General features: G+C 46.7%; 2 protein-coding genes across 2 annotated transcripts in view; one reads left to right on the forward strand and one right to left on the reverse strand.

The window, feature by feature from the left end:
- Positions 1–12,023, reverse strand: part of RHCE (Rh blood group CcEe antigens) — a 34,292-nt gene extending 22,269 nt beyond the window's left edge. Inside the window, exons 1-2 of the mRNA XM_060081027.1 lie at positions 11,876–12,023; positions 762–948 (exon numbers count right to left, since the gene is read on the reverse strand). Coding sequence (XP_059937010.1) covers positions 762–948; positions 11,876–12,023 — 335 coding nt within the window. The remainder of the gene's footprint in view (positions 1–761; positions 949–11,875) is intronic.
- Positions 12,024–20,960: 8,937 nt separating this feature from the next.
- MACO1 (macoilin 1) overlaps positions 20,961–23,500 on the forward strand; it is a 55,903-nt gene continuing 53,363 nt past the window's right edge. Inside the window, exon 1 of the mRNA XM_060089179.1 lies at positions 20,961–21,212. Within this exon, the coding sequence (XP_059945162.1) occupies positions 21,133–21,212 (80 nt within the window). The 5' untranslated portion in view covers positions 20,961–21,132. The remainder of the gene's footprint in view (positions 21,213–23,500) is intronic.

Genomic DNA, 23,500 nt, shown 5'->3' on the forward strand with positions numbered 1-23,500 from the left:
GTTTCAGAATTGGATAAAACCAAAAAACAATTTTTAAAGAAATTTTACCTGGTTCCTCCTATTAAGTGTGAATGACTTTTTTTGCAGGTATGTACAACTTAATGTATGTGTGTGTGTGTGTGTGTGTGTGTATATATATATATATATACTCTTGTGTAACTATCATACAGGATAACATAGAGAATGTTTACTGCACCACATAAATTTCTTTTGTGCCCCTTCCTAATCAGTAAACACTCGGGTAACCATTATTCTGACTTCTAGCAACACAGGTTAATTTTGCTAGTTCTTATAAAGGCATCTAAATAAATCAAAGTTAATTTAAAGAAACTAAAGACAAGCCTATTTCTTGTCCACCAGCATTTGAGGACTGAGAGTACTTCCTTCTTTTCAAGAGACTCTCTATCCGAGTGTGAGATTTCTATTTCTTTTTGTCTAATCTCTATTAATTTTTTCTTTGAACTAATATTTATTGTATAAGTTTATGAAATCAAAATCAATAAAAAAGAAAGGATACAGGGTGGGCTGTAGATCTGGGCCCCTTGTGATGTCACAGAGCAGGGTTGTCAGATAAAATAGAGGATGCCAGTTAAATTTGAATTTTAGACAAACAATGAGTAATTTGTTAGTATAAATAAGTCCTGAGTATTGCATGGTGTCGGTGCTAGAAAGAGAAGGGGACAAGCCAGCTCTTCTAGAATCTGCCCTCTTGGGCCCAGACCCCCAAGGACCCAAAAGTGATCCAGCGGCCATCCAGTTACCTGGAAAGATTGAGGACCATCTTCCTAAGGGAGAGTTGGTTCAGGAAGCCATCCAGCAGGACTGTCAGCTGCACCCCGAGGGCCAGCATGAAGAGATTGAAGGCCACGCTGCTCCAGCAGTGTCTCCGCAAAGATGTGTTGAGGAAACCCAAGCCAAGGACTGCCATGATGATAACATCCTGGAAGTCTGCTCAGGGAAGAGATGTTGAGAAGGAGGAAGAGAAGCAGACAAGGTGGAGGGTTGTGTGAAATTGGAGTTTTACAGAACGCCAGCTGGAAGGGACATTAAAGATCATTGAAGAGTGCTTAGTCAAGTTACTTCCCCTCTTTGAGCCTCAGTTTTCTCATCTGAATAATGGGGATAACACAGACATACCATGCAGGTTTGAGGGAAGGTTTAACTGAGCTAATGCAGGGCCTGGCCCATAGTGAGTGCTCAGTAAATGCAGCAATTATTGTTATTATTAAACACAATGATATGAACACGTGTAGAGCATCAGGACAAGTCCTTGCACATAGTTTACACTCAGTAAAGGTACTGACTCCTGCTTTTGAGAATCCGGTTCAACCTCCTGATCATGTGTGAGAGAAAATAAGGCCACAGAAGCTGGTGACTTAGCTCAGGTCATGCAGAAGAGGGGGCAGAAGCGGGTCTAGAGGTTCATAGGCAAGAACCGAAATTATCTTCGCAGAAAACGGCTCTCTCCCTTTGACCCCTGCTGAAAGGGACCTGGTGGGGCAGCAGAAAGCACCAGAGCCACATGGGTGACCCTCCCCTTTTCCAGCCTCAGACCCTGCACAGGAGCTGCTGTGACAGATGAGCGCAAGGGACTTAGCTAATGTTCAGGAGGGGACCAGCAAGAGGAAACGGGCGGATGCTTTGAATTAATTCCAGGTTTGCAAAATGGATAACAGTTTGGGCTCTGGAACCAGATAAGCTTGGGGTCATATCAGGGCTCTGGCACTTTCCAGCTGTGTGGCTTAATCTAGTTATTTAATGTCTCTGAGTTTTAATAACAGCCGACATTTATTAAGTGTTTACCAAATGCCAACACTGTTTTAACCATTTCATGTAAACTATCTCATTTAGTTCTCACAAGCATCCTTCAAGGTGGGTGCTGGTTTTTTTTTAAAATATTATTTATTTGTTTGTTTGTTTGTTTGCCCCGGTTCTTAGTTGTGGCCGGCGGGCTCCTTAGCTGTGGCATGCAAATTTATAGTTGCAGCATGCATGTGGGATCTAGTTCCCTGACCAGGCAACGAACCTGGGCCCCCTGCATTGGGAGTGCGGAGTCTTAACCACTGCGCCACCAGGGAAGTCCCGGGTACTGTTATTATCACCATTTTACAGACAAGAAAACCGAGGCACAGAGGGGTTAAGTAACTTGCTCCAGTTGGGATTTCAACCTAGACAGTCTGCTCTGGAGCCTGTGCCTTGAGCTACCACACTATCTGCCCTCCTGCTTTTCTCATCTATTAAATGGGAAAAATTATCATACCTCTCTCATCATGTTGCCAGAATCAAACAATATGAGGCACATAATTGCTCAGAATAGTAAAGACTATTTTATCAACAACCCCAACTATGTTCATACGTGTACAAATGCCTGGAGGGAGATCTTGAAGGAAGTTTTTGCCCCATGGAGATTATCTCTGGGTTTAGGAGAGGTTTTTTTTTTTTTTTAATTTTCAGTGTTAAAAATTTCTACAACCAGGGCTTCCCTGGTGGCGCAGTGGTTGAGAGTCCGCCTGCCGAGGCAGGGGACACAGGTTCGTGCCCCGGTCCGGGAAGATCCCACATGCTGCGGTGTGGCTGGGCCCGTGAGCCATGGCCGCTGAGCCTGCGCGTCCAGAGCCTGTGCTCCTCAACGGGAGAGGCCACAACAGTGAGACGCCTGCGTACCGCAAAAAAAAAAAAAAAAAAAAAAAAAAAAAAAAAAAAAAATTCTACGACCAGCATGTGGACAGTAAGTAATTTTTTTTAAAGGAAAAAGCATGGGCTTTGAGGTCAGACAGTTCTGTTTGACTCCACCTCTATCGTTCCCTATTAGGTTAAACCATATTAAATTGCCAACATTTGACCATTTTGACCTTTAAAAATGGCAGTTTTGGGCTTCCCTGGTGGCGCAGTTGTTGAGAGTCCGCCTGCCGATGCAGGAGACACGGGTTCGTGCCCCGGTCCGGGAAGATCCCACATGCCGCGGAGCAGCTGGGCCTGTGAGCCATGGCTGCTGGGCCTGCGCGTCCGGAGGCTGTGCTCCTCAACGGGAGAGGCCAGAACAGTGAGAGGCCCGCGTACCGCAAAAAAAAAAAAAAAAAAAAAAAGGCAGTTTTTATGTTTCAACCTCTTAGCTGCACGGCCTTGTGGGTTGCTTACTTTCCTCATCAGCTAAATATGGGCAATTATCCCCCACTCGGCGGGGGCTGGGAGAGCCAGAGGAAGTAATGTTTTGTTCAAGAGCTTGGCACCATGCCTGGCACATAGAGAAAGCTCAGTAAATGGTGGTTATTCACCACCAGCGCCATTATCACCATCACAGCAATAAGAACTCACCTGGTCTCCACCCTTGGCTCTGATAACAAGGAAGCTCTCATTTCCAGATCTCTCCAAAGCCTCTTCAATTTACATTTAAATTCACTTTCATTGAAAAATATACATACCTAGAATCTTGCACATAGGACTTGGGTGGGTGTTGATGAGCCCAGGTCAGTCTGACAAACACCGGGTTATAGGAAACCTGGGCATCTCCATGGGATCTGGGGACTTGGGGAGTGGGTGAGAAGTGAACAATCAGGAGGATTCAACTTCTTTCACCTTTTTTATCTGACATAAGGGAAGGGGAGGCAATGTTTCCATCTCCTGCTTGCATCCCCTTAGGAATGGGGGTGGAATGGGGGTGGGCAGGGCATATTTTGTATAGGGGCTCGTCTTGGGATCCCTCAAATTCCTTCAGGAGCCGAGCAGGAAACTATGTATATAAAGGGTACAGTGTGTATTAGGGAGTGGTGAGGGCTATGGCCAATTGAAGACTGCGAACCCCACTTTAGATATTCAAATTCAATCTTTCCTTAAACACTGCTGTTAAAAGACTAACTAACAAACAAACAAACACATCCACCATCTTGCAGCAATGCTATATTCAAAGGGTCCAGACTTATCGAAGATTCCATGAGTAGGGGGATGCTTGCATTTTCCTCTCATTCTACAGAAGGGGACCAGAGACAGCCTGTGACTTACTTAAGGGCACATAGCATGTCAGTAGCAGAGCCAAGCTCTGGACTCCTGGTGCAGTGCCCTCCCATCAGGCTAGGCTGTCTCTTGCTCTTGTTTGCCCGCAATGCACTAAAGGACCTTAGGCAAGTCCCTTGTCCTCTTTGGGCCTCCGTTTCCCTATCTGTAACACATGGGAGTCAGACTTGATACTCTGTAAGGACCTCACCGCTCTGGTGTGTTCAGAGGAGGGGGTCAGTGGGTGGGGAGAGGAAGGGCACCAGGATTATGGCAGACGTGGGACTCTAAAGATAGAAAGTCAGAACCTCTTGGTTGGGGAGCTTTATCAGGCACAGCTGCCATGCCTGCTGCCAGGTATAGGCACTCAAGACCCTCCTCCCAAGACCCCACAGTGTCCTTGAGGGTGGGGTTGTGCTTCGGCCAGGGGGATGAAATTAGGGTGGCAGTTTCTGGGAGCTGTTGACAGAGCACATTCACCCCAAACTGGTCAGTAAATAACATTTGATTTCAGGGTCCCATTACTCTCACCCCATGCATCCTCCCATTTCCTCTCCCAGCCTCCCAGGGCTCTGGCCCACCCCTGCTCCTCCCATGTCTCACGACCTGGACCCCAACTTCAGCGCTGGGCCCCAGCTCAGGGCATCCCCACTGGTGTCAGCCTCTGCCTCTCAGACCCTGCGCTGAGCCCCTCATCATCTGCTGGTCTGATAAGCTAATGATGCTAAGGTGTCCAGGGGTGATAAGGAGAGGATTGCTGCAGGGGCCCCAACAGCCGTGCCCCAGAGGGGAGTTTTACATATTGTCTAAGGCAGGCCTTCAGAAGTTTATGAAAGTCCCATGACTTAGAGAAAGTCTAACCTGGAAGTCCTGCAGGACAATAATTACCATCACTGTAACAGCGGGTATATATATGGTGCCCGCCACATACCAGGCACTCTTCCAAGTGCCTGCCAGCCTTAACCTTCAACAAGCCCATGCAGGAGGTACTATTTATTATCCCCATTTTACAGATGGGGACAGGGAGGCACAGAGAGGTGCTGTAATTAGCACAGGTCACACAGCTAGCAAATGTTGGTGGCAGAGCTGAATCCCGACTCTCTGGGCTTAACCACTATACCATCCTGCCTCTCCATATATTCTTCACTCTTCCATAGTGTCAAACGAAGAGTGTGGGCCTCTGAGTCAGGTTGTCAGAGTTCAGAGTCTGGCTCTACTTCTGTGTACCTGCTTGCTACTCTGTAAAATGGTCTGAAACAATAGCACCTGCTCAGAGGTTTGCTGTGAGTACTGAGCTCGCTGGCTCCTTCGAATTGCTTAGCCTAGCACTGGGTGCATGGTAAGTGTTAGTAACTATTATTCCACGCCTGCTACTTGTTAGCTGTGACTTCAGGCAAGACTATTGCCCCTTCCTTCGGCCTGGCTTCCCCTGGGAGTCTCACTCTGTGTCCCCACCCACCCTAGCCTCTCCCTCTGGCCTGCAGACACTTCAGCATCATCAGCTCTGAAGCCAGGCCCAGCTTCTGTCCCTCAGGCCCTGGGCTCGATCTCCACACTGTGCTCCCCACCACTGACTGGGGGGACCTCTGCAGCCCCTGTCAGGGACCATCCACGGAGCCCCATGCTGCCTTCCCCTTCCCTGCAGCAGCCTGGGAAAAGAAAAAGAGATTGCCCAATCAAAGGGACAGTCAAGGCTGAGATATATATAGAAGGTACCAGGATTTGGGGGTATTTATATGTCACTGGCAAAGCCGCTCTTGTCTTTTAGTAGCTCTGCTTACTGCTTCTAAGGAGTATGGGGGCAATTGGGTGGTAGCCACAGTGTAGGGCCCAGGATGGTCCCCCAATGTGGCAGCTTGCAAGCAGGCTCTGTGTGATAGGTTGTCAGAGTAATGGCCCCCAATGAATCATGCCTTCCAGTATAGACCCCTCCCACCTGAGTTGAGCCTTGTGATTGGCTTTGGATAATGGGACATTAGCAAACCCCATACAAGCAGAGGCTTGAAAAGCACCTGCGCATTGGGGCTTGCCCTCTCTTACTGTGGTAACTCATTTGCTGCCATGTGAAAAGTCTGGGCTAGTCTGCTGGAACCCCATGGGATAGCTGCCAGCCAGCACCAACTGACGAACGTTTGAATAAGGTTATCTGAGGCCATTCAGCCACAGTCAAACCTCCGGGCTAGAGATGCATAGTGACCCTAGGTAAAACTGACAGAAGAGCTGCATCACCAAGTACAGCCAAAATTGCTGAACCATGGAATCATAATCAGGAGCAAGTTAGATGATTTCTGTTTTTTTGTTTTTTGTTTTTTTTTTGCGGTACGCGGGCCTCTCACTGTTGTAGCCTCTCCCGTTGAGGAGCACAGGCTCCGGACAGGCAGACTCAGCAGCCATGGCTCACGGGCCCAGCCACTCCGCGGCATGTGGGATCTTCCCGGACCAGGGCACGAACCCGTGTCCCTTGCATCGGCAGGCAGACTCTCAACCACTGCGCCACCAGGGAAGCCCGATGATTTCTGTTTTGAGCCACTACGTTTGGGGGTGGTTTGTTACACAGCAGTAGATAATGGATGCACTTGCTTCCCCCAAGCATCTCACAGGCACCTGAATCCCAAGCCCAGAATGAACATATCATTGTTCATTTACCCCACTATCTGCCCCCCTCCCCTTGTGTCTCTCATCTCAGGAGTGGGTCCTTCATCTGCCAAATCTCACATATGAAGCCATCCTTGACTCCTCCCTCGTTTTCACCAAGAACAGCTGATTTTATCCCCTAAATAGCTCTTGAATCTGACTCTTCACTTCTCCTCTATTGTCCCTGCCCATTTGGCCTCATCACAGGTCATCCAGGCCAGTGGTCATCAGAGTAGGGATCACACCCCTCAGAAGATGCTCCAGACAATCCATAGGGGCTGCTGGAAGAAGAGATATTAGCACTCTAGTTCTATTCATTTTTACTAACAAAATTAAGAAATTAAACTTTATTCATAATAAAAGATAATACTCTTTATCAGTCTTGGTATGTGTTCATTCTTCTAATCCTTTTGACAACTAAATAGGTGCTATCATCATGTGACTGAGGTTAACACAGAGGCAGAGAGAGGTTGAGTGATTTGCCCAAGGTCTCACAGCTAAGAGGTGGCAGAGGCAAGATGTGAATCAGTCGAGCTCCAGGAGTCCTCAGACTTCCAAGAGCACTAGAGTCACTTAGAGCGCTTGGTAAAACACAGATTGCTCGGCCCCACCCTAGAGTTTCAGATCAGTAGGTATGGATGGGGGCCCAGGTATTTCTAACAAGTTCCCAGGGGATGCTGAGGTGGCTGGTCTGGGGACCACATTGTGAGAACCATTAATCTAGGCTCTTCTACCCCTAAAGGCACTTGGTGAAGTTTGCAACTCTGCAAGCATTTAATGTTCAGATGAACCCAGGAGCCTCCTCTCACGTGCTCAGGCTGTCAGACAGCTTAGTCTCCTAGCTTCAGAAGATGTTCTAAGGGAATATTGGGCCACTGAGCAGGGGGGTGACATGTGTTTCTCGATATTCGTCATGTTGCAACTAATGACAAGGATTTGTTTTTTTTTTAATTTACCTCTATATTATGGAAAATTTTAAGCATACACAAAATCAGAGTGAGTAGCATGATGAACGTCATGTACCCGTTCCCAACTTTGATGATTGTCACATGGGGTCAATCTTGTTTTTATTATCCTTGTTTCCTTTCTTCTTCTTTTTTTTTTTTTTTTTGGCATGAAGCAGACCCTAGACATCATTCCATTTCAATATGCTTCTCTAACAAATAGGGCTCACTATTTGTTAAATTGTTAAACCTGTTTCTAAATAGGTTAAAACCCACCTACTATGCTATTATCACACCTAACAAAACTAACAATAATTTCTGTATATTATATAATATTCATGTTTTATTCCAGTTTCCAGATTGTCTTAAAAATGTCTTTTTTAAGAATTGGCTGGTTTACATACGACCCAGAAATCCCATTACTGGGCATACAGCCTGAGAAAACCATAATTCAAAAAGAGTCATGTACCACAATGTTCATTGCAGCTCTATTTACAATAGCCAGGACATGGAAGCAACCTAAATGTCCACTGACAGATGAATGGATAAAGAAGATGTGGCACATATATGTAATGGAATATTACTCAGCCATAAAAAGAAATGAAATTGAGTTATTTGTAGTGAGGTGGATGGACCTAGAGTCTGTCATACAGAGTGAAGTAAGTCAGAAAGAGAAAAACAAATACCATATGCTAACACATATATATGGAATCTAAAAAAAAAATTGTTCTGAAGAACCTAGGGACAGGACAGGAATAAAGACACAGATGTAGAGAATGGACTTGAGGACATGGAGAGGGGGAAGGGTAAGCTGGGACAAAGTGAGAGAGTGGCATGGACATATACATGGACACTACCAAATGTAAAATAGATAGCTAGTGGGAAGCAGCCACATAGCACAGGGAGATCAGCTCGGTGCTTTGTGACCACCTAGAAGGGTGGGATAGGGAGGGTGGGAGGGAGACGCAAGAGGGAGGAGATATGGGGATATATGTATATGTATAGTTGATTCACTTTGTTCTAAAGCAGAAAGTAACACACCATTATAAAACAATTATACTCCAATAAAGATGTTTAAAAAAAATAATTGGCTGGTTTAAATAACTTATCGTTTACAGGGACTGGATTAGATTAAGTGGATTGACAGATTGCTATGTAGTTTTAACTCAATTAACCTTCACAAAATGGACTAATGGCTCAAACAAGTCCTGTCAAAAAACACAGATTGAAGGCAGAACAATAATGGCAGCCAAACATACAGAAACAAAAGAGCAGAGTGATACTTCTCCTCGTGCAGATTCTCTGTCAGCCACATTCAGAGTTTAAAAGAAAAAGTCAATCTAATCATATCTGACAAGAAGTCAAGCAAGATAATTTGAAATTGTTAAGAAGACCCCGAGGAATGGATTGCCATCCACTATCATTTATTCATTTATTTATTTTTTTTGGCTGCATTGGGTCTTTGTTGCTGCACGCAGGCTTTCACTAGTTGCGGCAAGTGGGGGCTACTCTTCATTGCGGTGTGTGGGTTTCTTACTGCAGTGGCTTCTCTTGTTGCAGAGCACTGGCTCTAGGCGCGCAGGCTTCAGTAGTTGTGGCTCACAGGCTCAGTTGTGGAGCACGGGCTTAGTTGCTCCGCGGCATGTGGGATCTTCCCGGACCAGGGATCGAACCCGTGTCCTCTGCATTGGCAGGTGGATTCTTAACCACCAGGGAAGTCCCCATCCACTATCATTAACAGTAACAATGGACCTTGCCTTAAGAGTGACTGACACCATCATGATCAGTAATTTGAAAATATTTTATATTTACTTTTGATTTCTTTCAAATTTTCTAAGTTGTGTACATGTATAATAATGTACAAAATGTATTCATGTAGCACTACGTATAAATATGGTGCATGCTTGAATAATGGTGTGCATGATCAGAAAAATTTGAAGCCCCCTGGTCCATACTACACTACAGCCTCCACACTGGCCTTCTACCTTAAGTCATGCTCCCTTCCCCATCCCCATGCCAGCCCTGGAATGGCTTTCTCCATAACCCAAACCCAAACTGATCACACTCCTGCTTCCTATTAGATCAAAAGAATGAAGGGCAAACTTCTTACTCAGTGCAATGGATCCACCACACCCTGCTTCCCTATTTATGCTCCAACAGCACTGCACTGTTAAACCCCAGATTGGTGCAGTCCGATGAGTGTACACACAATGGTTCCTACTGCGCTCTTGACCCTCCATTTTCACATGGTAACTCCTACTGAGCCTCCAAGTCCTGACTGGGCAGTCACTTCCCTCCAGAGGCCTTTCCTGACATAACCGTCTCACTGCCTGGGTTGTGGGCCCTCCTCTGTGCTTCCATACAAAGTGAGCATCTGAGGACACATATCTATTATATGTTAGCAGCACAGCCTAGGGGTAAATAAGAGGGACCCTGTACCCAAATGACAAAGTTTAAATATTGGCTCCTACGCCTATTGATTATATGACAAGAGACTCAACCTTACTGTAAAATGGGGTTGTGAAGCATCATGGTTAAGGGCATGGAAACTCAAACCAGGCTGCCTAAGTTTATTTTTTTCCCTTAATTTAGTTTTATTTATTTATTTATTTAATCTATTTAATTTTAAAAAAAATTTTTAACTTTTATACAGTAGTATAGTTGATTAACAATGTGTTAGTTTCAGGTATACAGCAAAGTGATTCAGTTATACATATACATGGATCTGTTCTTTTTTTTTTTTTTTTTTTTTTTTTTTTTTTTTTTTTTTTTTTCTTTTCTTTTTGCGGTATGTGGGCCTCTCACTGTTGTGGCCTCTCCCGTTGCGGAGCACAGGCTCCGGATGCGCAGGCCCAGCGGCCATGGCTCACGGGCCCCGCCGCTCCGCGGCATATGGGATCCTCCCAGACCGGGGCACGAACCCGTATCCCCTGCATCGGCAGGCGGACTCCCAACCACTTGCGCCACCAGGGAGGCCCGGATCTGTTCTTTTTAAAATTCTTTTCCCACTTAGGTTATTACAGAATCTTGAGCAGAGTTCCCTATGCTATACCGTAGGTCCTTGTTGTTTACCTATTTTAAATATAAGGCTAACTAAGTTTAAATCTGCTGTGCTATTGCTAACTGAACAACATTGGGCAAACCACTCCATGTCTAAGTGCCTAGTTTCCTCACCAGAACCACGGAGATCATAATAGTACCTGTCTTGTAGAGTTATGGTAAAGCATTTAGAATAGTGCCTGGTACCTAGTAAGTTATCAATAAATATCATCCCTGATTAGCATGCGTTTGGATCTCACATGGTTTGTAATACAGGGTTGAGGGAATGAAGGAGTGAATGGATTGAATTACATTGTACTGGATTAAAAAGAATTAAAGTAAATTGAAATGAATTAAAATTGTGCCCAGGTCTCACTTGTCCAGCACTGAGAGCCCTCTCTGGGCTATAGCCCATTAAGCAGTATAGGGACTTCCCTTCCCAAGTCATCTCCTTCTCCTTCTTGCCACTGCTGAGGGCCCGGGGGTGCCTTCCCTTTGCTTCCAGTTAACTAGTTAATATCAATTAGAAACAAGCAAGCGCTCAACTAGGCTCAAGTTTCAGCTTTGTCCCAGGGACTTCACTCAAGGAGGCCCTTCCATTATCATAAACAGCATATTGACCCACAGATATACTTGAAAACTCATCTCAACTTTTAAAAAAAGCAAAAGCCACACCACTGTGGATGTCTGTCTTGTTTAGAGTTGTTCTCATCACAGTCTATGAATATTTTTAGCTGCATATAAAATAACAACCATCCTACATTCCCCTTCAGCCAGAGCTTATGGCTCTGGATTTGCAGGCAGAAAGCAGACTTCCCATCCCCTAAGTGAGAGGAAAGCTTCCAAAAGGAGGGTGGCACAGAAATGAGAAAAAGAGACAAAAAAAGGAAACGAAATCCCCCAAACCCAACAACAACATGAAATTCATTGCTTTTAGGGAGAGAGAAGCGGGGGTGGGGGAGCAGAGAAGCAGAGAATTGTGAAGACCATTTGGCAAAGGGAATTCTAGGAACACAGAAAAGGAGGCCCCTCCCTCTGCCCTGACAAATAAAGGGAGGCTTCACGGAAGAGGTGATGGTGACACCGGTCCTAAAGAAGAGACTGTATTGTTGGCTGGGTCTTTGCGCAACGAATGGAAGAGGATGAGGGAACCCCTTTCCTCGGAGACTTTGTGGAAAGGAGCCCCTAGGCCCTTGGAGGACCACAGACCTCCTCTTCCCCTGCCCCTGCTATTTGCCTCTGTGACCACCTCCCCTCTGGACACTCACCTCGATAGGTCCTCATGAGCTTCTTCTGTTCCTTTACAGAAGTTTCATAAGAGGTGAAAAAGAAGAAGACGAGAATGAGAGTCACCTCCAGCATAAAGGCCCACAGGGTCAGCAGGCCCCGCACAGACTTTTGGTACTTAGAGCCCATCCTGTGTCCGTCTCTGTGCGTCAGTTCCACCAGCACCGGGCATTACACCTCGGCTCCACACCCACTCGGGGGAGGGATAGGGGAGACACCCGCCAAAGGCCTTATCTCAGGCTTCAAGGCTGGCCCTGCTGGCCTGTCTATGGAGTTAACACAGGGGCAGAGGGGCAGTGACAGGGAGGAGGAAAAAAATGCATTTATTCCAACATTAACTGATTCATTCAATCATTCATTGATTTTTTTCATTCAACAAGTAGTTGCTACATTCCTACTACAGGCACTGTGCTCAGTTGAAAAGAGGGCATTCGTTCACTCAATCCCCAAACATGAGAATCCTTCTCTATCCCTTACTTCGTTTACCTTCACTATATCTTGCAAGAATGGCAAAGAATAGATCAACTCAACACCTCTATTTTACAAATGGGGAAACTAAAGCTCAGATGGGGCTTTGGATTGGCAAAATTTCTCTTTAAAACCTTACCACATGTCAGGGAGGGCACCAAGTGGGCTCTTAAAAAGGACATATTGAATGAACGAATGAATGAAAGCAAAGAGCAATGCTAAGCCCTGGGGAGGACACAGGACCCACAGAGGACTAACTCCTCAGAGCTACACAGTTGAAATTATTTTTATTTGAAACTGTATTTAAATTGACCTGTTTCTAAATCTCTTACGGACAGGTGGGAGAAAAGAAAAGAGGCCTGGGTCCAGCTCTAGTAAAACCCTGGTGAGGCTAAAATTGTCCCCCATTCTGGTCACCTGCTCACAGAGCATCCCAGGACTCTGCCTGGGGCATGAACACTGCAATGCATTTGAGGATGGCCACCGGCCTTAGCACGCCCAACCCACAATGGAGGACAGTCCCCTGGAATAGGATTTAGGGCACCTGAGATCTAGTTCTGACCCTGCAGCTAACTTTTCCTGTGGTCACATCCATTTGCTCAGCAGAAGATCTAATACATAGTAAGCATGGAGAAAGGGAGGGAGGGAGGAATCAAAGTTTTTTACCTTCTGCACTGGCCAGCCACTGGCCACTGAGTATAGACTGAATTTATGGGAGCCCAGAGACTAAAACTTGGCTAGGAGTAGCAGGGAGGCAGATTTTGACCCAACATGAGTGGATACTTTATTGACCATTCATGGGGTAGTGAGCACCCTGTCACTAGGGGAATGCAAGCAGAAATTGATGATTGCTTGTCAGAGATGTCTGGCATGTGATTCATATCTGGATCAAGGGAGATTTTAATCACCCGGTAGAATCTTGTCTTTTTGTTTTTAGATGAAGAAACTGAGACCCAGAAGGTCATACCCAAGGTCATACAGTCATGGACATCAGTCACTTCTTGCTCAGCACAGCTTTATTTACAGAAGTGAAAAAATTGAGAATAACCTGAATGTCCAATAGTAGAAGACTGGTTAAGTAAACTACAGGACACACAATCTGCCACCCATATGATGGTTCTGAACATGGGGGGAAATCCAGAGGAAAATGCTTTTAAGGTTTCTCAAAAACGGCACAGAGGATATGTTATTTGGTGAAAAAGGAAATTACAGAACAGTGTGTAAGTATGATCTCACTTTTATAAAATAATAATGACACAGTATGTTAAGACATGCATAGGAAAAAAAATGGCTGCAAACCACTACCTGGTTACTTTTGCTTTAGGTATTTTCGGGAACTAAAATTTACTAAGCACTTAGCATGCTAGGCACTGTCCTAGGCACTTTACATGTATGAACTCAGTTAACTAGCCTGTGAGATGGGACTATTAGCCTTTACTACAACAGAGGAAGCTGAGGCACAGAAAAGTTAGGTGACTCGCCCAAGTTAATGGGGCTAGTAAGTAATAGAGCTGGGATTTCAACTCGGGCAGTCTGACTTGTGCACGTGGGTGTTTAACCACTTAACTTTAGCCCAGATAACTTCTCAGTCTTCTTCCACTTCTAAAAGTCTAGGAATGTAGGATTCTAAGGCTTCTGCTATCTCAACAGTAAATAAGGGAGTAGGTGCCCTGGTCTCTAGAGATTAGCCCTCATGGTCAGTCCTGGTTCTGATTTCTGGTCCTTTTCTGGCCATCAGCACTTCTTATGAGCTGGGTTTCCTTAAAGAGGGACTCGCCTGTGAGGGGGATAAGTGAATGTGACCCCTGTTGGCATGGGTCCTGTACCAGCAGGCTGTAAGCCAGGCAGCCCAGGGAAACCAAATGTCAGGCAGGTGAACACCAAAGATTTCCAGGGGTTGCCAGCTCCTGTGCCTGGAGCCCCTGATGGTTGCGTTTACCAGCTAGCAAATTCAGTGATGACGGCAGCTGGTTCTCACAGGGGCATCCTAACCCACTGTGTGTCCTGATCCTGCCTCAGTGAGGGACTGACCGCTTGACAAGAGGACCAAGCTCCTCAGTGAACAGAAAGGCTTTTTTTTTATTAAAGGGAGGGGAGCCCCACAGGTGGCCTCTCCCAGAAGACTGGTCAAAAGGGGAGTTTTCTGTCTTTCTCTCTAACTCTTGCAGAAGACCCCTGTTTTCTGATGACAGTTCCAGATAGTCTGACTCCATATCTTCAAGGCAGGGCCCCTAGTACAAAAAAGCACAGGCGATCTAGGCCAGAAATGTCATAAAGCAAATCAAATGTTAATTGTTTACTCTAGGTGGGAGGTGAATGGCTTTTCACTGAACATTTCTTTCAACTTTTTTGGTGTATGTTTGAAATTTTTCATAACAAAATGTTGGGGGGAAAAGGTTCTGTGTGCACCTGCCACTCCCTATGCCAAAAGCACCCTTCCACCGAAGTATCTTCATGCTCCTGCCCTCGCTGACTCAGATCCAAGCAACAGGAGACCAGGGACTTTTGACTGTTGTATCCTCAGCACATGATGCTTAGTCCATAGTAGGTGCTCAATAAATATCTGTTGACTGAATAACAGCTGCCATTTCTGGAATGCCAAGCACTGAACCCAGCATTTTGCATACATTATTTCATCTACTCTTCCCCTCAAGCCTGTGAGTACAGGCATCACCACTCCCATTTTACAGATGAGAAAGCTAAGGCTCAGAGAGGTGATGTGAGCGCCCAAAGTCACAAAGCTAATAAACAGCAGAGTCGGAACCCAACCCACATCCATCTGACGCCATGGCTTGTGCTGTTAACTTCTTTGCAATTCTGCCTTCTATTAACTAAACAACTCACAGTCTCAATTTCCTTATGAGTCAAATAAGATGAGCTGTTTTGCTTTCCTCACAGAGTTATTATAAATGTGAGACTATGTAAGCATGCTTGGCAACCTGTGTTTTTGAAATGAAGGTGAGCAAGTGGTGCCATGACTGTGGCCTCCTGTTCTGAGTGACCAGCCTTCCTCCGGGTGTGATGAATCAAGTCAGAGAGACTGCAGCTTTCACGTGTAATCATGCGTTTTCTGTAAAAAACAGGACTCTATGAGAATACTCACCACGCCCTCCTCACCCGAGTCAAGTACTGTAAAACTCAGTCATGAGCTGTGACCAAGGAGGTAGGTAGGCCCTCCATCTCCTCTCTGGAAGCTTGTCCACACCAAGGGTGTGATCCTGCTCTGGGCATGCCTGGTTAAAGTGTGGCTAAGTCAATAATTTATTCATTTAACAAACATGAGCATTGGAGTCAGGCAACATGGGTTCAAATCCTAGCTCTGCAAATTATTAGCTGTGTGACCTTCGGTAAGACTACCAATATCTCTGAGTCTGTTTCTTTACCTGTAAAGTGGAGAAAATCAGGGTCGATCTCACAGGATGGTTGTGAAGATTAAATGAGGTAATGCACATAAAGTGTCACATGTGTGGAAAACACTCCATAAATGTTAGCATTATTATTATGGCACAAGCTTGGCATGTTTACCATAGAAAACTTCAAAAATGCAAAGGTGCATAAAGCTTACATAAAGCACCCATGATTTCATCATCTCCCCAAACCAGCTCTACTTCTTTGTGTATATATCCTTTCAGATTTTTTTCTATTCATGTGAATTTATGCCTTGTTTCTTCCCCTACGAAAAAGAGATTATATAGCAAATGTTTAGTAACTTGCTTTTTTCATGAACAGAATATCATAAGCGGTTTCCAAGCCAGGAAAAATCTTTCTATAACACTATCATGGTGGATAAGAGCCCAGGCTCTGACACCAGACTGCCTGGCTTTGAATCCTAGCTCTATCACTTACTGTGTGACCTTAGGCAAATGACTTAACTTCTCTGTGTCACAGTTTTCTTTTCTTTTTTTAAAAAATAAATTTTTAAATTTATTTTTGGCTGTGTTGGGTCTTCGTTGCTGTGCGCGGGCTTTCTCTAGTTGTGGCGAGCGGGGGCCACTCCTCGTTGCAGTGTGTGGGCTTCTCACTGTCGTGGCTTCTCTTGTTGCGGAGCATGGGCTCTAGGCGCACAGGCTGCAGTAGCTGTGGCATGTGGGCTCAGTAGTTGTGGCTTGCAGGCTCTAGAGCTCAGCCTCAGTAGTTGTGTGTGTCACAGTTTTCTCATCTGTAATATGGCACCAGTAGTCATCTCTTTGTCATAGGATTGCTGTGAGGATTAGATCAAAATTCATATGATACTTAGAGGAGTGCCTGCACATAGTAAGTGCTATGTGTCATCATTCTCCATGGCACACTGATTTCCACAGTAAGAATGTGTGATCATTTGTTTGACCAGCCCCCTTTGTGGGATAGCTGGGCTATTTCTAAACTGTTTCTGTTCTAAACATACTATGAACATCATTCATTAACAGGGTTCTCTGGGGGATACAGACACACGTATAGGAGGTGGCCATCCAATGTCTGGATTTTTCTCTGACTCACGTGGGACAGGAACAAAGCTCAAGGGAGCTGGGCCAGCCGTGCCTGGCGGGTTTGAGGGGATCGAAGCTGCTGAAAGAGGTGGGTATGCAATTTCCTCACATGTGAAATAGGGTGTGATGATCTCTCTCCAGGCTATTCTGAGCTATTTTGAGCTCAGTTGAAGCTCACATGCCAATCCCAACCCCTTGGCCATCAGAAAGTCCCAGAAGAGGAGGAACAGCCCTGAATTCCTGTCTGGCCCTTGGCCTTTTTTTTTTTTTTTTTTTGTGATACGCGGGCCTCTCACTGTTGTGGCCTCTCCCGTTGCGGAGCACAGGCTCTGGATGCACAGGCTCAGCGGCCATGGCTCACGAGCCTAGCCGCTCCGCGGCCATGGCTCACAAGCCTAGCCGCTCCGCGGCGTGTGGGATCTTCCCGGACCGGGGCACGAACCCGTGTCCCCTGCATCGGCAGGTGGACTCTCAACCACTGTGCCACCACGGAAGCCCTGGCCCTTGGTCTTTTGAATGAGAGCAAATGATTTCCTCTTCCCCGTCTTACTCATCTGTAAAATGGCCACTGCTGATCTCCCCTGCTTCCTGATTGGTGGTGGCAGTGTGGGGAACTGGGGAGCTCTGTGTCAGGCCTCATCTCAGCCCAGTTCTGTGCCCTTAGGATCCCAAAGGGTCCTTTCAGGTTGCAGAGGTGAAAGGCTGGAACTTGGCTAGAGCCAGAGGGGCTTGGGCTATGGTCGGTCAGGAAAATACAGGGTCCAGCTGGGACAGGAGGTGTGAGAGGAAGGGAATGGAGAAGGGCAGACTTACTGTGGCGTGTCCTAGGGCTCTTGACAGGGAGGCCTTTCCCATCATCCCACTCCAGCCAATCATTAGATCAACAATCCTTACCATCAAGAGCCATGTACAGGCACCAGAGCATCAAGGCTTCATACTGCTCAGCTTGTGACTCAAGCCAAATTCCTTTACCATACCAACTGCATGACCTTGTTTTCTCTGAGCCTCGGTTTTCTCATCTGTAAAATGGAACTAACATGTTCTGCTTCTAAACATAGGGCTTGAAGTGTCTCCCAGAGGTGATCTTGGCACAGGGTGGGGAGGTGACTCAACTCTGGACACCAGTGAGTTGACATCTGAATTGGGACTGGAACCCAGACCTCCAGATTGCATCATCTTGGGCCAACCCTGGGATTCTCTCTGCCCTTCCTCTGCTCTCAGATAGTCTGTTGCCCAATAGTAACTCCCAGCCACACACTCCAGTAACACCCAGCCACTCCACACTTTTCCACAGCATGGAATGCCCTTGTCAGGAACCTATTTGATGGCAGGCTAGACAGTGAGCTCCAGAAAGCTGGCATGTGTCCCCAGTGCCTCTCTCATCTTTTCTCTGGATTATTCACCTACCCATTCCACAGTGTGCCGTGGCACTGTCCTAGATGACAGGGACCCAGTGAGGAGTGGAAAAGACCACAGATATGGCCCCTAACCTCACAGAGTTGACTGTCTTAGTCCCTGGCCCAGGTAATCTGGAACCTTGCAGTCATGGAGAGGAGGGCTATTCAGGTTGATGAACCCCATGGAGTCTGGAGCCATGACCTCACCATGTACCTATGCCTTTCAGCCTCCAGTCATTGATTTAGGTTCCGCCTGTATCCTTCTCCATGAACCAACCTGCCCTGGCAACTGAAGTCTTTTTCTGTGGTTCCAAGCAGAGCATTTCACAGTGATGGACAGCCTTGGTGAAACTTTGAGCTCACAGAGTATGTTATCCTTGGCTGCCTGGTGACACTTTATCAATGTGCTGGAATAGAGGTGAAGGAAGGAAAACAAGTATACTGTTAACAGAAATGACTTGCTGTTACCTACTGCATGCCTGGCCCTGAGAGTTCAGCATCTGGTAAGCCTTCAAACAAACCTGAGTGAAAACAGAGGCTCTGAGACATACAGTAACTTGCCCAAGCTAGTAAGTGGCCAAGCTGGAATTTCAATCCTGGTGTGAAAAAGCAGATATTCTTGCCATTTCTCTAAACTGCATCTCTACAGGGTATGAATCCAAGCCCCAAGAAGCTTTTCATCTAGGTGGACGGACAAGCCTCACCCAAGAAACCACAAGTTAGGAACAATACTGACAGAGATACTCTCTGTAGGAGTAAAGGCAGGAAGGAGGGAAGATAAGGTTGTACTAGTGGGTTTAGGACAGTGAGTAGATGAGGCTTGCTTGCCTGAGGAGGCCTGGAAAATAGGGGTGGGTCCCCATTGTGACCATCTTTGGATGCCATAATAAAGAGAATGGGTTTTCTCTTTCAGGCACTGGCTGATCCTTGAAGGTTTGTGACAGTATAAAGTAAAAGAGCAGCAGTTGAGGATGACGCATTTGGTGTAAATTACAAGTTCCTTCTTGGGGCGGGTTTTTATTTCAGGGGGTGATCACAGGGCAGGGAGAGGTCCACGCATCCCAGGACAAAAGACGGCATCTGCTTCCTGTAAGTTTTTAAAATGTGCTGTAAGACCATCTAACTGTCCCACTGTTGGTGAGTGGTTAAGTTGGTACAGCCACTTGACAGGAGATTTTGCAATCATCAGAAATATTTAGGAAGGGTGCATTAATTATAGCATGTAAAAATGCTTACGTTAGGCAAAGAACAGAATACAAAATTGAATATCTAATATGATCACTATTCTGCTTAATAATAAGAACAACAGTAATAGTAATAATATATCATCCATGGGGGAAAACTGGAAAGAAAGGGGAATATATAGAATGCTAACAGTAGTTGTGTTAAGGTGATGAGACCCATGGGTGTTCCCCACAACCCAGCAACTGTGCTACATTTCCCGTTTTCTTTAATGACATGCATTCCTCTTTTCGACATACATTCATCTTTTTCTTTCTCTTAAAAAATTTTTTGTTGTCTTTTCTAATTGTTATTTCGCCATACCTACGTTGCAGGGGTAAATGAACAAATAGATGCAGAGCACCTAGCACGGTTCTTGGCACAAAATCGGGGCTCTAGGAATGTTAGGTGAGAACGGTCGCTGGCACGGCATCCCCGCATCTCCAGACCTCTGCCCAGGGGCAGAGACGCTCCCGAAGCCGACGCTCGCCGGGTGCAGCAGGCGCGGTGCCCGCCAAACCCGCCGCCCAGCCCGCCCTGTGTACGTGGAGCCCGGGCCGCACCGCCCCACACACCCCCAGCAACCTCGCGCGACGTCGCGCGCACCCACGGCGCCGCCCCCTGTGACACCACCTCAAGGAGGCAGGACTGCAGCGGCCCCGCCCCGCGCCTCCTCCGATAGGCCGCCGCGCTGTCACCACGTCGCGGGAAGCTGGCGCGGTGTGTGTGTGTGTGTGTGTGTGTGTGTGTGTGTGTGTGTGTGTGTGTGTGTGTGTGTGTGTGTGTGTGTGTGTGTGTGTGTGTGTGTGTGTGTGTGTGTGTGTGTGTGTGTGTTGCTTTGTCATTCGTACCCCCGTCGCTGGTGTGTGTGTGTGTATGTGTGTGTGTGTGTGTGTGGTTTGCTTTGTCATTCGTACCCCCGTCGCTGGCAGGCGCGGCCGGCTTGGCCGGGCACTCCAGGCTCCGCAGAAAAGGCTCCCGGCGCTGTCCGCGGCGCCTCCCGGATGAGAAGGGTGCTGTGAGCCCCTTACATAATGATGCGACTGACTGGATCACAGTTCAGCCCAGATACGCACATGCCGCAAACCCAGGCCTCGAGATTTCATAGGGTGCTAGTGATAGCCTACAATGAAAACAGCACCGTATGCTCTAATGTGGATTATAATACAATGAAATGCAATCCAATAATAATGAAATGTACCTTCGCAACAAGGCATAATATAGGATGTTATATTTATAGGGCCTATTTATAAGCCTCTATTTAAGTCTTTTCTGATAGGCTCGGACTCGGGCCCAGACACCGTAATGATTGGCGCACTCTTCTGTCCTTCAAAGAGGCGGGTTCTAGAGTCCGTTTTGCCACAGAGGGCCCTGGGATTGGCCGGCAGCGGCGTAGTGGCGCCTTCGATTGGCCCCGAAGGCCGTCCGTCGGAGCGGGGGAGGCGGGGCAGACGGCTGGCTGGTGCTGGGGCGGGCGGGCCCCGGAATTGTCATTTCTTTGTTTCCGAAGGCGGAGGAAGCGCTGAGCCCACACCTCCTCGTCCCACCCCCTCCCCCCGGGTGCTGGCTCCATGTCTGTGTGACTGGCCCCAGGGGTAGAGTCCAGGCCCGACGCGGGGCGGGCCGGCGGCGGCGGCTGAGGTGAGAGGCGGCGGCGGCGCGGGCACCCGGCCCCCCAGCGGGAGGATGAAGCGGCGGAACGCCGAATGCAGTAAGCTCCGCCGCCCCCTAAAGCGGAACCGGATCACCGAGGGCATCTACGGCAGGTGAGCGGCGGCGCCCCCGCCTCCGCCGGCGCGGCCCCCGCGGCCCCCGGCCGTCTCTGGAGGGGCCGAACCCCGTTATGTAACCCCGACTAGGCCTCACGCCCTTGCCGGGGGCTCCCCGGTGGAGCGCTGCCCATGGGGCCCCGGGCGGCCCGCCGGGGTCCGCCCCGAGGGCGCGGGGCGTGGCGAGGGCCGCCGGCCGGGCTGGGAGGGCGCGGCGGGCGCGGGCTGAGGGAGACGCCGCGCCGCCGTTGGGACTGTCCGGGCCCCGCCGGGGGGGAGGGGCGGTGACCCCCTCTCCATCCGCGCCGCCGGGCCCTCGGAGCTGCTCTAGGGGCTGACGGGCCTCCGCTGGTCCCCCAGCCCGCTCCGGCCCGGGAGTCAACGGCCTGAGTCGGGAGGCCCGTGGACCATATGCACTGGTGCGGGGGAAGGCTGACAAAGTTGGGAGCAGACAGTGGCCCCGCGGTCCCTCTGCGGACTGGGCAGGTGGCCACGTTGCCCCCTTTCGCCTTTTACTTCTTTTATGGGATCTCAAACTTGGCACCGAGGGCTGAAGCCGATACCCCCAAATCATGGCCTGTGGCCCCGCTCCAGACTCAGAAGGAGTGATGATCATTTTCTCAGCAGCATTATTTTGACAATTCCAAGCAGATAGTTTTCTTCGAACCCCTTTAAGGATTTTCTCCAAACTCGCGTGGTTTGTTGTTGTTGTTTTTAGTTTGTTTTAATTCTCCAAAAACAAAGCAGTGTCCCTTTAAATAGAAATTGAATTCAGGACTGAGGGGTAGAAGGACAACAGGTTCATGGGGCAACTTAGTGAGAATCCCAGCTTCCCTAAGCAAAATTTGTGTAGGACTGTTATTTTCTGGTTCTCACAATGTTAATTCTGAATGGTACCTGCCTTGATAAAGAAATGATTTCAGAAGAGAAGTAATTAGTTTACAAAGGAGAATTCTCAGGATGTGCATATAAGCTTAACTGGTGTTTTACAGTTTAGCTCTTCTAGCTGTGGGACTTAGAGAAATATGTGAGGTAGCTGATAACACCCAAGTTGCCTTAGCATAGCTGTACACCTTGCACATGCTACTGTTTACACATTTAGAATGATTCCTTTCCACAAGCAGCTGACTGATGTAAGCATTGGGTGTTTTTTTTATTTCAAGATTAAAAGGGTTAAGAAGTCAGTTGAAATTAAAAGTTTTTAGATATATCCTTATGTAATGAGCCACAGATCATAGGAAGAGTTCATTCATTGAACAAATACATGTACTATGTGCCAGGCCCTGTTCTAGCTAGTAAGGGTGTAGCAGTGAGTAAAACAGGCCAAAATCCATGCTGAATCAATCAAACCGGACCATTTAAACTAAAACTGTAAAAGCAAAAACCATTTTTCCTACAGATTTAATGGGTGGGGGAAAGTTCTCTTCAAGTTACACACACTATAATTCTTGAATAAAGGAAGGGTTTTCCCCCTGCCTATTGAAAAAGATTTTAACAATTTAATATTAATAGTGACACAAGAATAGAAAAAGCATATTAAACAGAGTTGGTAGAGCAAGGACAACCGTGCTATTTGAATGGCTGCTATTTACAGTAACATATGATGATGTACTTCTGTTTATAGTGAGAAGATTGGGAATCCCATATTGTTTACATGTTTTCTGTTGTATTTCAACTTCTCTGGTATTTGAACAAATATGCCCAGTTTAGTACCTGACCCATAGTAACCACTCAATCAGTGTGCATCAATGTGAAGAAGTAAATTTATTGTCTAATGAAGGTCTATTATTTTACTGATGAACTTTTGGAATTTGAATTTTCTTACCCTAAAGGTTGATAGTAAATGCCCTATGCAAGTTATTCAGAGTTTCATCTGTAAAAGTTTAAAAAACCAACAGTACTTCAGCTCTCAAATATGCTTACTCTTCTCTGTTTGGCATTCTTTAGGTTAAACGTTAATAAAAAACTTACATATATTTCTACTTTCTTTTCTCCTGGAGCATCATATATCAAATGAGTGTTTCATTCACTTATCTGTTTCTTAGTTTATATTATGGAGTATTATTGTCTGAAGAACAAGACCACAGTGTTGGGTGTTTTTTTTTTTTTTACAATTTTGTTTTTAAAAAGATTTAGAAAATTTCCAATTATTTCTAAAGCAGACAGAATGACTGGGCTAGTTACAGATTAGGTGTTTGAGGATTTGTGAGTATCAAATTTCTGTTAATCATCACATTTAAGTCTACACTAAATTGTTTTTCACACCATTGCCCATTTTGTTTCTC

The sequence above is a fragment of the Mesoplodon densirostris genome, chromosome 2 (assembly GCF_025265405.1).
Source record: "Mesoplodon densirostris isolate mMesDen1 chromosome 2, mMesDen1 primary haplotype, whole genome shotgun sequence".
NCBI lineage: Eukaryota > Metazoa > Chordata > Mammalia > Artiodactyla > Ziphiidae > Mesoplodon > Mesoplodon densirostris.